This window comes from Pipistrellus hanaki, assembly GCF_964339955.1.
Source record: "Pipistrellus hanaki genome assembly, chromosome: 15".
NCBI classification, from domain to species: domain Eukaryota; kingdom Metazoa; phylum Chordata; class Mammalia; order Chiroptera; family Vespertilionidae; genus Pipistrellus; species Pipistrellus hanaki.
The window spans coordinates 37,621,500-37,637,031 of record NC_140517.1 but is presented as its reverse complement, the minus strand read 5'-3'; the positions used below and the strand labels follow the sequence as shown (position 1 = coordinate 37,637,031).

General features: G+C 55.1%; 1 protein-coding gene across 3 annotated transcripts; it reads right to left on the bottom strand.

Annotated features, from left to right (window-relative positions):
• Positions 1 to 526: 526 nt before the first annotated feature.
• On the bottom strand, positions 527 to 14,907 carry PLEKHG2 (pleckstrin homology and RhoGEF domain containing G2). Of its 3 annotated transcripts, none has more exons than XM_084905669.1 (18): positions 14,343 to 14,907; positions 13,249 to 13,520; positions 13,071 to 13,171; positions 11,991 to 12,057; positions 11,834 to 11,880; positions 11,488 to 11,541; positions 11,045 to 11,182; positions 10,683 to 10,883; positions 10,183 to 10,275; positions 10,011 to 10,097; positions 9,626 to 9,659; positions 9,454 to 9,540; positions 9,289 to 9,336; positions 9,171 to 9,209; positions 8,988 to 9,004; positions 8,653 to 8,829; positions 7,628 to 8,546; positions 527 to 7,546 (listed from the first exon to the last, which is right to left on the bottom strand). In XM_084905669.1, the coding sequence occupies exons 7-18, from the start codon at positions 11,132 to 11,134 to the stop codon at positions 5,976 to 5,978; spliced, it is 3,363 nt and encodes a 1,120-aa protein (XP_084761795.1). In that variant the 5' UTR covers positions 11,135 to 11,182; positions 11,488 to 11,541; positions 11,834 to 11,880; positions 11,991 to 12,057; positions 13,071 to 13,171; positions 13,249 to 13,520; positions 14,343 to 14,907; the 3' UTR covers positions 527 to 5,975. The 3 variants fall into 3 exon arrangements, with proteins under 3 accessions (XP_084761795.1, XP_084761794.1, XP_084761793.1); XM_084905667.1 differs by having other exon boundaries at positions 2,760 to 7,546; positions 11,488 to 11,638; positions 14,343 to 14,462; XM_084905668.1 differs by lacking the exon at positions 10,683 to 10,883 and having other exon boundaries at positions 11,488 to 11,638; positions 14,343 to 14,462.
• Between the last annotated feature and the right edge of the window lie 625 nt (positions 14,908 to 15,532).

Below are 15,532 nucleotides of genomic sequence, written 5' to 3'. Positions count from 1 at the left end.
TTAGCTTAAAAAAAAAAAATACAGGAAACACCCCATCCCACTGCCAGTCTGGATTTTAAGCCCTTCCATAAGCTACCATTCTGGTGTGAATAGGTGGAAAGGTAGATTGGGAGCAGACCTGGCTTTCCCTGCACCCCAGTGGAATGGAGTGTGCTGACACAGCTGAGATGGGGAGGTTTGGGGCCATGGGTTGTGTAGGGTGTCATGTTTTTGTTTTTTTAAAAATGTATTTTATTGATTTTTTACAGAGAGGAGGAGAAAGGGATAGAGAGCTAGAAACGTCGATGCGAGAGAAACATTGACTAGCCACCTCCTGCACACCCCCCACCGGGGATGTGCCCACAACCAATGTACATGCCCTTAACCGGAATCAAACCCGGGACTCTCCAGTCCGCAGACCGACGCTCTATCCATTGAGCCAAACCGGTTTCGGCATGGGTTTGTCTTTATTTCAATTCTTTTGCTGCTGGTTAGCACCTTAGGAAAGAGCATGGGAAATAACCTATCTAATAAAAGTAATGTGCAAATTGACCATACATCTATGCCCATCCGTCAATTGAGTGAGTGTAAATTAGCCCAACCAAGATTGCTGCAGCCCGGGAGCCCCAGTGCACCAGACTTCAGTCCTATAATAAAAGAAATATGTAAATTGACCACTCCAACATAAGATGGCTGCCCCCATGTGGATACAAGATGGCCAGCAGGGGAGGACAGTTGGGGGTGACCCAGGCTGGCAGGCAGGTGAGCAGTTGGGAGCCAGTGGTTCTAGATTGTGAGAGGGGTGTCAGACTGCCGATTTAGGCCCAGTCCTAGGGGTAGGGCCTAAACCAGCAGTGGGACATCCCTCAAGGGTCCCAGATTGGAGAGGGTGCAGGCTGGGTTGAGGGACACAACCCCCACTCCCATGTACAAATTTTGTGCACCAGGCTTCTAGTATACTTGAGTACAAAGACATCCTGGGTGGAGTCTGTAGTCAGCAACTAACAGCATAGCTGGACTGGGAAAGGAATTTTAATATATTTTTATTGATTTTTAGGAAGTGGGAATATGAGCTGCCTCCTGCATGCCCCCTCTGGGTTCAAGCCACAACCTGGGCATGTGCCCTTGACCTGAACTGTTGAGTTGGCAGGCCAAAGCTCTATCCACAGCCAAATCAGATAGGGCAGGGATTGTATTATCTGTAGCTTAGGTAATAGTGATCTGGGGGCAAGGATCCTAAACCCACAGGGGCGTCGTCTGGCTTCAACCACAATGTCAATACTGTCTCCTGGGGAAGTCAGTCCCAGTTACTCTCAGTAGTAACTTCTTACCGTTGGGCTACATGATAGAACATTTCCACTGTCAAAAAGGAAATTCTTTGTGATGGTGCATGTATATGTACAGCTGACAGGGAATGAACAGTCATGCACCGCTTAACAATGGGGATAGGCTCTGATAAGTGAATTGGTAGGTGTTTTTGTTGTGCAAACTACTAGACACAAACCTAGTTGGTACAGCCCACTACACAGCCTGTTCTGTAGGGAAGGAAAAATGTTTCCCCTGCCCTCTGGGTTCTTGGCTGACACATCACTGTAACAGGAGAAAAAATGTATTTCTCCTGTATATAAGGAAGAGGCCCAGGAAAACAATAATTCATCAAAATGGTTGTGAAGATGTTAATCCTGGCACCTAATTGGCGCTCAATCAACCCCCTAAGTTGGTCCTATAAAATTCTGTTATGAGGTAGTCCTTGTAATATAGCTGAAGCCAACCTTCGATACCTTCAGGTGAAGATTGAAGACCGGTTGGGGGGGGAGAGATCAGTTCTAGATCAGGAAAAGCACAGTGAACAAGGGTAAGGGTGTTAAGTCCTATCTTGAGTTTCTAGGTGAGGTCATCACCCTCTTGGTACAGTGAGGGAGACCTGTTGCCAATGGAGATTTCCCATTTACAAAAGTAAATGTCCTACAAAGGGTAACCTCTCCTTGATTTTCAGAGCTCCCACCTCTGCCTTTCCTTAGAATTAACCAGCCTGAAATAATCCTCATGCCAAACAGGCATGTTGTGAGGCGGCGATTTCTGTTCCCTGCAGCTCCGAGGCTGCAAACCTATACACATTTCTGTCCTGAAGACTGCAGGCAACTCTAACTGGTACCTGAGGAATGCATTGCACTGTCACATGTGAGAAAATGAGCGCAGTGGCAAAACGCAGCTCAGCGAGCTTTTTGCGTGGCAGCTGGAGTTCACTTGGGTTAACTTAGCTGACTGGCATTAACCTGACTCTCCCAAGGAAGACGGCAATATCCCGAGGAAAGCAGCAGCCAAACCCCACTCCTTTGTTTCCTGTTAATCCTCACCAGAGGATATTTTTCCACTGATTTTTAGAGAGTGAGAGGGGAGGGAGTTGCCCCTCGCATGCTTCCTGGTGCCTCAGGGATCGAGCCTGCAACCGAGATACGTGCCTTGACCAGAATCGAATACAGGACCCTTCAGTTCGCAGGGCACTGCTCTCCACTGAGCCAAACTGATTAGCCCCCACCTTTCCCTTTTTTAAAAAGAGTATATTTGTGCCGAAACCGGTTTGGCTCAGTGGATAGAGTGTCAGCCTGCGGACTCAAGAGTCCCGGTTTCTATTCCGGTCAAGAGCATGTACCTTGGTTGTGGGCACATCCCCAGTGGGAGGTGTGCAGGAGGCAGCTGATCGATGACTCTCATCAATGTTTCTAACTTTCTATCCCTCTACCTCTCTGTAAAATAATCAATAAAAAATATATTTTTTAAAAGAATGTATTGGTTTCAGAGAGGGAGAAATAAAAACATCAATGATGAGAGAATCAATCGTTCATCAGCTGCCTCCTATACACCCCACACTGGGGATCGAGCTGCATCACAGACAGGTGCCCGGACTGAGAATTGATCAGTGACCTGATTCATAGATTGACGCTCAACCACTCAGCCAAACCCTTGCCCTTCCCTTTTTGAGCCTGATTTTGCAGAAGCTCTAAAACCAGTTTACAACAGGCAAACTATTTTTCTAAGGCTGCAGAGCTGGGCTATGAAACAAATGTAATTGGGCAGGAATGGCATTTAGGTGAGGGACCAGGAGGGACTAAGGCAAGCCTGGTGCTGGTGGTTTTCCCACAGGATCCAGAGATTACCACACACACACACACACACACACCCGCTTCACTCCACCTCATTGAGGCTCCTGGCTGCCTCCCAGAGGCACAGCTGGGATGCATCTGGAGGAGCTGAAGGCACTTGCCTCTTTCCCTGCGCCAGGCCTTAGAGTAGACAGCCTTTTCTCCCTCCCTGACGCCTCCTCAAATACCGGGAATTCCGGCGCTGCTGGGAGCCCAAGTCAGGCTGTGAACTTTCCTTCAGCTGGGAATGTGCAGCTGGGGGTGGCTGGGAATGTGCAGCTGGGGCCGAGAGGAGGGCCAGCCTCTGTTCTGACCTTGGGGAGGCTGCAGCAGAGCAGGCCCAGGCCCTGGTGGAGGGCATGGTAACGGCTCAACTGAATAGAAGCCAGCAGCTAACGTTTATTAAGCCCGGCCTTGTCCCGGCCACCTTAACACCTAGGACCCTTGGAGTACCGGGCTGTGCCTCAAATTGGGGGTGTGTGTGGGGGGAAGTGTTCTTTATTGTGTCCCCGGTGGCAAAAACCGTGTCTGGCCCAGGCTAGGTACTCAGGAGAATGGACTGCAGGAAACAGAGTCCAGCTCTGCCCCTTGCCTGTGTGACTGGGCAAGTTCCTTATTCAATCTGCCTCTTTAGCCTCAGCTCTAAGGTGGGGATTAAATCCTCACTTGCCTTTTAGGGCTGTTGTGAGGACTCACAGTGAATGAGTTCACATGAAGTGACTAATGCCCATGGTATGCCATTAGGATTCAATATATCTCAGCCTTTTTTGCTGTTATTTGCTGAAACTTCAGATTCCTGGAGGTTCTGATTCTATAGGCTGGGACTAGGTCCTGGGACATCAGTGACTTTAATAATGTGCCCACGAGTCAGAGGCTCAAACACACTTGGTAATTGAAGATTCCTTCTCGGAATCTTTTTGTTCTTAATCCTCACCTCAGGTAATTTTTCCATTTTTAGAAAGAGTGGAAGGGAGGGAAAGGAGGAGGGGAGGAGAGAAACATCAATTAATTGGTTGTCTCCCTCATGCACCCCCAACTGGGGCCAGGGATCGGGGGATTGAACCTGCAATCCAGGTATGTGTCCTTGACCAGGAATCAAACTTGTGACCTTTCGGTGGGCAGGCTGGTGCTCTAACCTGGTGCTTCCCAAACTTTTGACATATGTGTACCCCTTCTATAATTTTCATATCGCTGAGTACCCCTCATACTCATGAGAATGTAGAATTAGGCGCAGCGAAGCACGGTGCAGTGCATATCCCCACCAAACTCTTCCCATACCCCTGGGAAGCGTACCACACTTCGGGAAACACTGCCAGTGCATCCCACTGGCCAGGGCTCAATCACTGAATCTTTACAATCACCCTACAAGATCCGTACACGACAGGATACTATTGTCCTCATTATACATGAGAAAACTCAGGCTCAGAGAGAGATTACATTGACACTAGTGCCTCAGAAAATTACAAGAAAGGTTAAATAAGATATGCAAAAGCACAAGAGGGTAAAATGTTCAATTAAAAAAGCTAATGTTACCAAAGATTGATTAGGTTATGCTTCTCACAGGGCATGCTGCAGCTGGGAGGGCATAATGGCCCTGCGGCCCTGGACAGGTATCTCAGTTGGTTAGAATGTTGTCTCCATATGCCAAGGTTGCAGGTTCGATCCCCAGTCAGGGCACATACAAAAAACAATTAATGCATAAATAAATGGAAAAACAAATTGATGTTTCACTCTCTCTTCCCCTTCCTCTTAAAATCAATCAATCAATCAATAAAATATTTTTTTGGAAAAAGACTTTGTCTCTATAACCTGAATTTTTGGGGGGTGACAGGGCACAATAAGGCACTGTAGAGGTCTCAAACTAGAGAAGGGGGAAAGGGAATCTGATTACGTGTGGGTGAGTATAAGAACTAGAATATTCATTAAGGTGGGAGTGTTTGCCAGGAGAAATCGGACATATGGGGGGAAAACTTCTCAGAAGTTTGATCCAATTTGGTGTTAGCACGGAACTGTCTTTGAAGTTCTGTAGTACCATGACCCAGCATAATCCAATGAAGGATGGATAGTGGTTGAGATGGTTGATGGGTTCGGAGATGGTTATGTGAACAAGATGTATGGTTGAACAGATAGAGATGGAAATATGGAGAAGGTTGGGTGGAAAACAAATGGGATGACAGACGGATCAATGGATTAATGGAAGAATGAATGCTAGATGGGTGGGTAGGATGATGGATGAATAGAGATGGTTGAATAAATCAAGGCATATGGGTGGATGATGGGTTGAGAGATGGGTGAAATAAGTGGAAAGATAGCTGCATGGATAGATGTAAAGGTGGCCGAGCAGATGAGGTAAGCGGGTGATGATGGCACACATGGAATGGATAAACTGCTAAGGGAATGAATTTGTACTTGGAACAAAGCTTCTTGGCTTTTCTGGATGGCCATAAAGTAGTTCATAAACCCTGTGAAATCACACACCAAATGGTAATGAGTCCAGGTTCCAGTAATTCTTGAAGGAGTTTGAGATTCCCCAAATTTCCAGAACCACGGAGTTGTGCTGTGACAGACCTTCCCACTCATCATCGTCTTCTGTTATCCCCCACTATCTCCAGAATGGGAAAAGAGGCATCATTTCATAACATTAATTGACAGAATATTAATCAAATCCCTACCCCCATCCCTGCTGAGTTAATCAAGGTAAGTAATAAGGACCACTTGCCAAAGCAGACCCAGAAGTTGGAAAGCCGCAGCAATTTTAGACTTGTCTTCAGTGTCTGGACTTCTAGGTGAAGTTCTGAGAGTCTGTGGCATTCGGTTGAAGTCCTTGCTTTTTAAGAAGCCTGATGTCCTGGCTCACATGTGGAAAGGGGCATCAGGAGCCCCCTGGGCTCTGGGAAAGCCCGCAGAGTCCTGGGTGGAAGCTAACAGAGCAGGGTGGTTCAACCTGACCTGGGCCTTGGCTGGCCGTAGCCGCCCACCACCCCCGACATGGATGTTGACTGTGGTGGCGTAGCTGAGCCTCCTGGCTGGGGGTGGTGGGGGTTGGGGCTGGGGCGGCGGTGAAGGTGCCCGTGATGTGGGGGCAGAAGAGGACCAGGAACCCTGGAAAGGTTGGGGGACCTCTCCCCCAGGTCCCTGCCTCCGAGCTAGGCTCTGGCTGATGTATGAGGCTGCCAGGTATCTTGAGAGAGCGGCTGCGTTGGGACCAAGGAGCTGACGGGTTGGGGGTGAGGGACTGTGGGGTGGAGTCAAGTTTGAAGACTCTGACCTGGCAACAGGAGAGACAGGGTGGCCTTCTATTGATAGTTTTGACAAGGCCACAGTGGTCTGAACTGGGGTGGGTGACAGGCCCTGAATGTCCCATGGGCCTCCTTGCTCAGGCAGAGGAGCGGCAGCTGTGAAATGGATGTCTGTGAGGCTCTTTTGCTCCAACAAAGGTGTAGGTTTGGGGACCTGGAGGTCTGTGAAGCTTTGCTCCTGGAGCAAAGGAACAGCAGTGGCACATTGGGTGTCTGGCAGGCCTCCCTGCTTGGGCAAAGGAGGGAGTGCTTGGACCCGTGTGCCCATGAGGCCTTGTGGCTGGGGCATGGTTATGGCAGCTGGAGCCGGAATGTCTGGGAGATCCTGGGGCAAAGATGATGGAGCGTCGGCTGGGATTTGGTGGTCGTGGTGGCTTCCATAGATGGGTAAAGGTGAGGAATCCAGAACCTGAATGTCTAGGAGGTCGGGTTCCAAGGGCAGAGGGGCGTTGGCTGGGATCTGATGGTCCAGGCTGCTTCCATGCAGAAGCAAAGGGTCAGCGGCTTGGCTGCAGACAGTGGCTGGGGACCGAACATCCCTGACACCTCCCTGCTTAGTTACTGGCATGTTGGCTGGACTTTGGCAGTCTCGGTCGTCTTCTTGCTTGGGCATAGGAGAAATGGCTAACCCTGTGGCACGAGAACAACTTCCCCGCTTCAGCAAAGCTGGGGCGGCTGGAACCTGGATGTCCGGCTGACATTCTTGCTGAGGGAGAAAGGTGGTAGCCGGAAGCTGTATATTCCCGTGGCCTCTCTGCGCAGGTGGAGGAGTGGTCACTGACACTCGCATTTCCAGCTGGCCTTCTTGACCAGGTAGAGTTGTACCAGCCGGCACCTGGACACCTGGGCCTTCCTGCTTGGGAAAAGGTGTGGTGGCTGGAATCTGGAGGTTCCAGAGGTCTTGCTCAGGTAAAGTGGTAGCACCTGGAATCTGGATGCCCTGATGGTCTTGCTCCGGCAAACTGGAAACATCTAGACCCTGGCTGCCCAGGCAGCCTCCCTGCTTAGACAGGGGGGCAGCCGCTTGAACCTGGGCAGCAGGGCCCAGAGGGACAGACTCCTGGGCCAAAGTCAGTGGGAAGGCCAGTTCACATACCAGCACGTGTCCAAACGCGGGCAGGGGCCCTGCATCAGAACAAAGGAGGACTGAGTCAGGTACTGCATTCCAGCACGGGCTCCCTCTGCACCCACATACCTGGGCCTCACCTGGCTCGGCCTGCTCCTGGGGCAGGCAGTGGGACAGCTGGGGTTTGGCTAGAGCCCGTGGCCTGCGGCGGGGAGCACTGGCCGACGCCCGGGTCTCAGCCCGCTGCATCTGCTGGATCCGCTCACTGTAAAGCCGGGCCAACTCTCGCACTCGGGATGCGGCCCGCTCTGTGCTGGGGGCTCCAGGCTTTCCACTCCCACTCCCTCTATGCAGATCCGAATCTTCTAGAATCAGGAGCGGTTCTGGGAACCCTGGCCGGGCCAACTGCCCCTGCTCCAGAGCCTGCCAGGCGCTCCGGATTTCTGAGCAAGAGCGGAATCCCAGCTCATCCCGGAACCCGTGATCGTGGGTGCCATCCTGGGGCTGGAAATCTGGAAATGATGCCCCATCGTCCTCCTCCCCTGCCTGCCCCTGCCCTGCCCTGCCGTCTGGGGCGGGCCCTCCCCGTTTCCCGGAGAACAGTTCTCCCCTGGTGGCTACAGCCTCATCTGGCTCCTGCAGAGGGCCGGGCAGCCAAGAGTCACAGGGAAGGGTGGGAGGGCTGGAAAGACCAGGAGCGTCGGGGACACTGGGTATGACTGGAAGGCAGGGCATTTCAAACACACTGGAAATGTCAGAGAGACCGGGAAGGCAGGGCAGGGGAGGGATTTCAGAAAGGCTGGACATTTCAGGGAGGGCGGGCACGGCAGGGTTTTTGGTGAGGCCAGGAATGTCAGGAACTTCAGCGGCACCGGAACTTTCGAGTCCCTCTAGGACGTGGAGTGGGGAGGGGCCCCGTTCGTCCATCTCCAGCTCTTCGTCCTCTTCGGAAGAGTCCCGGCTGGCCAGGGCTGGGAATGTGAGACTTTCACCACCACGTGGCACTTGGGAGTCTCCAGGGAACTCGGGAAGGTCGTGGGGAGGCGGCTGCAGTGGGCACTGGGGAAGAGACCAGCGGTATGGAGGTGTGTGGGCTCCCCGGTGCCCGGCCTGGGCCTGCCTGAGCGGAGAGCCCCAAGGACACTCTGATGGATGCCCAGCTCACCCCTGCATCCCGGAGGCCTCTTTGGTTCAGCAGTTCCAGGATTTCTTCAGTGATTGAGGTCCCAGGGGGGTCCAGCGTGGGGGGTCCAGTGTATTCCAAGTCCTCAGGAGGTCCAGGAGCTGGACCCGATGGCTGAGGCTCTAAAGAGGGGTAGAGCTCCCCCTCACTGCCAGCATGCTATGAGGAAGGAAAGAATGGAGGGCAAGCACCCAGCACCCTCAGCGCCCCCTCTTCCCAGTCCCCTTCGTCTTCAGACCCAGTTGATGACTCAAGCTCCCTCCTCCAACAGATTCTTGATTCTGGATCCCCAGACTCCAACCCAAGAGATTTCTTACCTTGAGTCTAGGCTTAGCTGGGAGAGGAGAAAAAGAGGAAAAAAGTGAGATGTAGGAATAAGTTTATTCTTTATAATTGATGAGCTGCCCCTATCACCCCTCCCCCGTACACACTGGCCATCCCATGGGAAGAGACAGACAGACAGATAGGGCTGGACCTGGCTGGGCTGGGCAGTCACTTACCATTCTGTGGAAACATGACATAAGGGTCCTTCACTGGCTCTGGGGAGAGGACACACTGATGTCAGGGGCCTAACTCCCACCCCGACCCCTAGTTAACCTTTCAGTGGAATCAACTCACCAGACTGTCTCCGGCCACGGCGGGCAGTGGAGGGGCCTGGAGACCGAGCTGTGGGAGAGGCAGACCAGAGCCTCGATACGAGCCCAAACCCAGGCTTCTCGGAGAGAAAGGGCTGGGGGAACATTCCCGAGTCCCGGGGGAGAAGCGGGTGGGGCTCTTCTTTACCTGTATTCCTTCTTCCAGGGGTGAAACTTCTGGGAGACCCAAGTAGGGGAGTTGCAGGCTCCGAAATAGGCTTACTTTTAGGAGCACCTGTGGGGAGATCCGGAGCTAAGAATCTACCATTTCTTGGCAGTAATCCCTCCACTTCCACCTACCAACCCAAGGCCCCGCTCACAGTGCAGGCTGTTTTCAAGAAGAACTTGTTTTGCCTGAAAGACACAAGGATGAGGGTTGAGGAGCCGGTCTCTCGAGCACCCGAGTCGCAGTCCCTCTGGTGAGTACTGCTACGTGCCAGGCACATTACATGGCTGCTGACAATGGCTCCCCACCACAACCCTAGGAGGTTGGTGCTATTCCTCCTGGTAAGGAAGCTGAGGTCAGAGAGGTGGCCCAAAGTCACAAAGCTGGGACAAGGTGGAGCTGAAATTCAAACCCAGGCAGCCTGCCCGCCACTTAACCATCACGTTTTAAGAGAGTCCCCTGCACTCAGTGTCTCCCAGAACTACAGGGGGCCGAGTCTCCGGCACTCTGACAGCCCCCAGCTGTGGCAGGAGCGGTACCTTGGCTGGGATAGAGGCAGGGTGGTTCTCAAAGAAGAGACGCTGGAGACAGTGAATCCACATTCTCTTCTCTTCTTGGTTCTTGGCCTGGCGGTAGGTGGGGGTGGATGGGAAGTTAGGTGCGAGGTCCACGAGCTAGAGGGAACCCTGCCCACCAGCCCATTCTCCTCACCTGGAGCAGGTGCCTGTGCTTGGGAATGGTCAAATCGGCCACCTTGAACCCTAGAGGGTCACGAGGACTCTCGCTCACACTCAGGTTGCAGCACTGAATAGGGGAGCAGAGAGGGTGGCAGGCTCAGAGCCCTTGCACTCAGCAATGTGGCCCTTGCATTTGGGTTCCTACCCCCTAGAAATAGGTGCCCTGCATGGCTGTATGGGGGTCCCCCTTCCCCTGTTGATCCTCTCCTCCAGGCTGGGCTCTGCTCTCCCTCACCAGCCCTCCCTACCCTCGTCTGGATCAAGACGTGCTTCCCCTGTGAAGACACTTGACTGGTGCAAATCCAGGCCCTCCCCCTCTGCATTCTGCGGGCCTCACCCATCCTTATTACACCTGCCCCCACCCTCAGACTCAGGAAAACGTGGCCCTGGTTGTCCCTCCTTACAGACCCTGCCCGGTCACCCCTTTAGGGATACAGGTATTGGTACATAGAATATAGTTTGCAGGTAACTCACAAAGATGTGACCCTTGTAGGTGTATTCTGGCCCCCGGCGTTTGGCCACAAGCAGCATCCGTGAGAACAGAAAGAGCAGCCGCTCACCCCCTCGAAGTCGGGGGCCGCCCCCTCCGCCACCTCGGAATGAACCTTCCAGCACCAGCTCCCCGAAAGCACTGAGCTCCGGGCCGGTCCAGCCACCCAGATGCCGCTGCACTTCCTGCCAGGACCCCCCAGGTACACGGGACACAGAAACACATCAGGGAGGCACACACATGCCGGCACAGGGGGGCGCACAACCTCCTGGGGCCACTTGCGAAGCACTGACCATCCCCACGAAGGCCTCCTGCCACTCCTCCCGCCCAGCCCACCCTGGGTCACCTGGAGGCGCGCAGCGTGCTCCTGCTTGCGCTTCATGTCGTTAATGTACCAGGCGACTGCCGTCATGGACACGATAGCCTCCTCCACCATCTCGCGGCCCCCGGTGCCCGGGCCCTCAACCCAGTGCTTGCCCAGCTCCTGCCAGGCAGACACCGGGCACCCAGAGAAAGAGGAAGAATGTAATAATAGAGACAGAGAGATATATAAAGGCAGGGGCATAGATGGAGAGCCAGAGGTGAAGAGAGACAAACAGAGAGAGACAGAAAGTGGAATCAGCTGATGCCAGTCCCCTTTGCCAACAAGACCCTACCTCAAGCGCTGGCACAGTTTGTAGGGATCTAATGCCTCCCCAAGCCTTGCCCAGTTTGTCCCTCTAGATGCACCCAGTGGTCCATGGGCAGGACCTGGCCCCCCCAAGCAGACCCTCAAGGGCCACAGCGAACCTGCAGCAACAGATGGTACTTGAGGATACGCTGAACGGGTTTCAGCAGGAAGCTCTGCAGGGGCAGCGAGTGGTGGAGCTGGGCCTGGCGCTCCTGCAGCCACAGGGCTGCTGGTGGAGACAGCGACAGCTCCCGGAGCAGGGCTAGGGAGCTGAGGGCACAGAACAGGTCAAGGGAGGGCCTCTCTCGGGGGCAGAGGTGAGAGGGGTGGGGGCAGGAAGGGGTCAAGGGCAGGTTAGGGAGAGTTCAGTGACTGTCATGGCATGGCAGGTGTAGGAGTTAGATGGGTTGAGTGGAGGGAGATTGGTTGGCACAACAGCTCCTGGCACAACCTGGGACCCCTCACCTCGGGTAGTTCATGCAGTACAACGTGTAGATGTCAAAATCTTCACTCTGCGGGTTACAGGGAATTAGCACCTCAGACTCCCCATGAGCCCCTAGCACAGGCTTGCTCCTCACTTACCCAGGCACCAGTCCAGACTGAGCCCTGGCACCCGACTCACCCGCTGCACGAAGCACTCTGCGATGCCCACTGCACTGCTGCTGCCCTCCAGGTCCTCCAGGAGCTGGCTGTGGGCAGAGGGAAGGTGAGAGGCCGCCCTGCCCCGGCCCTCCCAAGGGAGGACAAGAGGCCTGCTGGAGGCTTGGTGCGGCCAGCATCGCCCCAGGGGATGTCATGTCCAGAGGAAGAGCCCTCTGATCCCTACATGGAACATCACAACCTGCTCAGACTTCCTTGGACTGAACCACATTCCTCAGCCTGAAATCGTGTCACAGCTGGCTGGAGCCTGGGTGTCTCATGTCATGACCCAGGGGGAACAGTGTCATAACACTCAGAGCTGTGATAATCTAAGATTCCATTGCGATCCTGAGAGCTTGTCCTGACTCTCAGACCTCCTGCAACAATGTTACGCTCTCAGCCCTGGCCGAATATTGCAGTTGATTAGAGCATCCGGTTTGATCCCCAGTTGGGGCACATACAAGCAGCAACCAATGAATGCATAAATAAATGGAACAACAAATAGGTGTTTCTCTCTCTCTCTCTCAATTTAAAAAGTAGCCGGAACCAGTTTGGCTCAGTGGATAGAGCATCGGCCTGCAGACTGAAAGGTCCCGGGTTCGATTCTGGTCAAGGGCATGTACCTTGGTTGTGGGCACATCCCCAGTAGGGGGTGTGCAGGAGGCGGCTGATCGATGATTCTCTCATCAATGTTTCTAATTCTCTATCCCTCTCTCTTCATCTCTGTAAGAAATCAATAAAATATATTAAAAAAAATTTTTTTAAAGTAATAATCGCATGATCTGATTCTTGAAATCTAATGTCGTCCTCACTGGGAACCAACCATCCTGGTTTGTTCGGGACTGAGAGGGTCCCAGGACACAGGTCATGATCTCCATGCTCCGCCTGGGCCTTAGGTAGCGTTCTCCCAAGTCTGACACATCGCTAAGGTCCATCCAGATGCCTGGGCCCGGCCCCTTATTTGGAGGGGACCTCATCCGGATGCTCAGGCTCCCTCCCCATCAAGATCCCTGCCCAATGTCTCCACACCTAGCCCCCCTCTCCTGGCTCACCAGCCCCTGACCTGCTGAACTCGTAGATGTCCTCGATGTTTGCAAACAGCGTGCCCACCTGCTCCGTGCTCAGCCCCAGGACCCCGCCATCCAGCAGGGGGCCCAGGTAGTCCTGTGGGGATGACCGGGGTTACCAGGGCAAAGGGCTGGGCTGGGTCCCCACTGACCTCAGGGGCCCTCCTGTCTCACCTCCACAATGCTGCGGAGGTCCCGGACATAGGCCCGCTCTGTCTCCACGATCTCATGGGCCACACGCTCCAGCGTTGAGGGTTTCACCACACCAGGGGTCCCCACTGGCGACAGATGCAGGCGGATGGGGGGTCCTGGAAGGGGCTCCGGTCTGGAGGCTAAGCAGGCAGGGGGGGGCCCTGGGGCCAGGTCCCCCTCAGAGCCCACTGTGCTCAAGGATGTGGAGCTCCCAGAACGGCGAAGGGAGGCCATGGCAGGGGCTGCGGAGGCTGCTGGGGGTGTGGAGCAGGAGGTTAGGGTGTCTCCCCAACTGAGCGAGTGCTCTCCGCCCTCATGCTCCCACACATCTAGTCGACGTCTTTCCCACGGCTCTCTTCTCCCTACTGTGCTGCCTTCCTCCATTCCTGTCTCCCGTCAGGGTCCTCCTAATCCACTCCGTGGATCAGCCTGGATGTCTCTGTCAATGTGCTGTCTGACCCAGGCCCTGCCATGAGCACAGCCCCTTTGTGCCCTCGGGACAAGCCGGAACTCCTCTGGCCCAAAGGCCCCGGGCGGGGTGGCCACCAGAGACCACTCCAGGCTGCTCTCTTGCCACAGCCAGGCCACTTCTCACTCCAGATCCCAGTCACACGCAGCTTCTTTCAATTTCTTAAACAAGCAGCCTCCTCTTACCTCTGGCCTCACCACACGGCTCCCTCTGCATGGAATACTCTTCCTGGCCTTTCCCGATAGGTCCTCCTAATCTTTCTATTCTCAGTTTAGATGTTCCCTCCCCCAGAAGCCTCCTCCGACTTCCCAGGCTAGGTTCCCACAGCCCTGTGGGCCCCGGATGCTGGCTGCGATCACTCTGTCCTGAGATACCCAGTATGGATTGTCACTACTAGGGACGGTCCATCTTCCCCACCAGACTTGGAGCTCTGTGCGGGCAGGACTGGGCTATTCTGGTCACCCTGTGTGGCCGGCATTGCCCAACACTGGGGCCAGCCAGAGGGCGGCGCCTGGAATAAAGGAATGAATGCCCAGCGGGCTCTGCCCCTCCCTGGCATGCTCACCTGTCTGAGTCTCACACACAGTTGCACAGTCACACACCTCACCTCTGTGGCGGGGGCTGAGGCGAGGGCTGGGCTTGGACAGGCTCAGTCCACGGGCTCCCTCTGGCATGGCTGCGTGGCTCAGCGGCTTCTGCAGAAAGACCCCTTCTTTGATATCAAGACGTCATCGGCCTCCAATGGCCCACCCTCAGTTTGGGGGCCGAGAATTAGGAGTGTGGTCTAAATCCAGGGAGGGGCCCCTGGGAGTAGACACTCATGGGGCAGACAGAGGCAAAATGATAGAAGGAGGGAGACGAGGAGAGAGAACATAGAGGAAAAGATGGAAAGCCGAGACAAAGAAGAGAGAAGAGAGCCAAAGAGTGGCTGAAACTCGGAGTCTGGTCCGCCCGGGGCCGGAGGCGCAGGGATCCTGGGAACCGCTGGGCTCCGGCTGCAGCCCAGGGCGAGGGGCAGGGCTGGGAAAAGCCGTGGGCGGGAGGCCCGGGATCCCGGGGGAGGCGGCGAAGGCCGAGGGACCGGATGCCAGGGTCCAGCCGACGGCCCCCTCCCCCACCGAGAGCGGCGAGCCGGGGCGCGGGCCCCGAGGCCTGGGCTCCCCCACCCCCGCCCTCCGGCCAGTCCCTGGGCGATCGGCTCTGGAGCCCCACGCCTCCCCACGCCCCGCAAGCCCCCCGCTCCCGCCGGCGCCTTCGCGCCCGCCGGCACGCCCCCTCATTGTTTAGCTGCGGAGGCGCCGCCCCCTCCCCAGCCCTCCGGGGCCTCTCGCCTTCCCCCTCACCTCCCGGGAGTCTCCGGCAGAACCGAGGCGGCCCAGCTCCTATCGGCCCCCTGGCATGGTCCCCGGGGGGGGGGGGGGGGGGGGGGGGGAAGGCGCAGAGCCGACTCCGGGGCCCCTGGGTCTCTCTGCAAGTCAGGGGTGTAAACTTTGGGCTCTCAGGCCCCGGGAACCAGAACCCGAGGTCTCTTGGAAAGTGGGGCGCCGAGGTCCGAATGTCTTGGTCCTCTACATGGAGGATGCTGGGAGCCTGAATCTTGAGTCTCATATGGGGACGCTGCTAGGGACCCAAACTCCTGAGACTTCTAGAGAGGGCGGTGGACCGCACGGATTCCGGAGTTCCCCTAACTCCAGAAGCAGGAGTCAAACCACCTCCAGGCTGGAGTGCTGGCGAGTCCCAAACTCCTGGGTGCCCTTGGAGTAGCGCCCAAAACAAACAGGTCGGGGCGCCAGCAGT

What these genes read in the sequence shown, in the direction of transcription:
- PLEKHG2 (XM_084905667.1), bottom strand. Translation starts at nt 14,409, where the DNA reads ATGCCAGAGGGAGCCCGTGGACTGAGCCTGTCCAAGCCCAGCCCTCGC. An exon ending in GACATCTACGAGTTCAGCAG is followed by an intron (nt 12,058 to 13,070) that starts GTCAGGGGCTGG and finishes CTCTGCCCACAG; the next exon opens with CCAGCTCCTGGAGGACCTGG. An exon ending in CCCTGGAAGAAGGAATACAG is followed by an intron (nt 9,337 to 9,453) that starts GTAAAGAAGAGC and finishes CCTCTCCCACAG; the next exon opens with CTCGGTCTCCAGGCCCCTCC.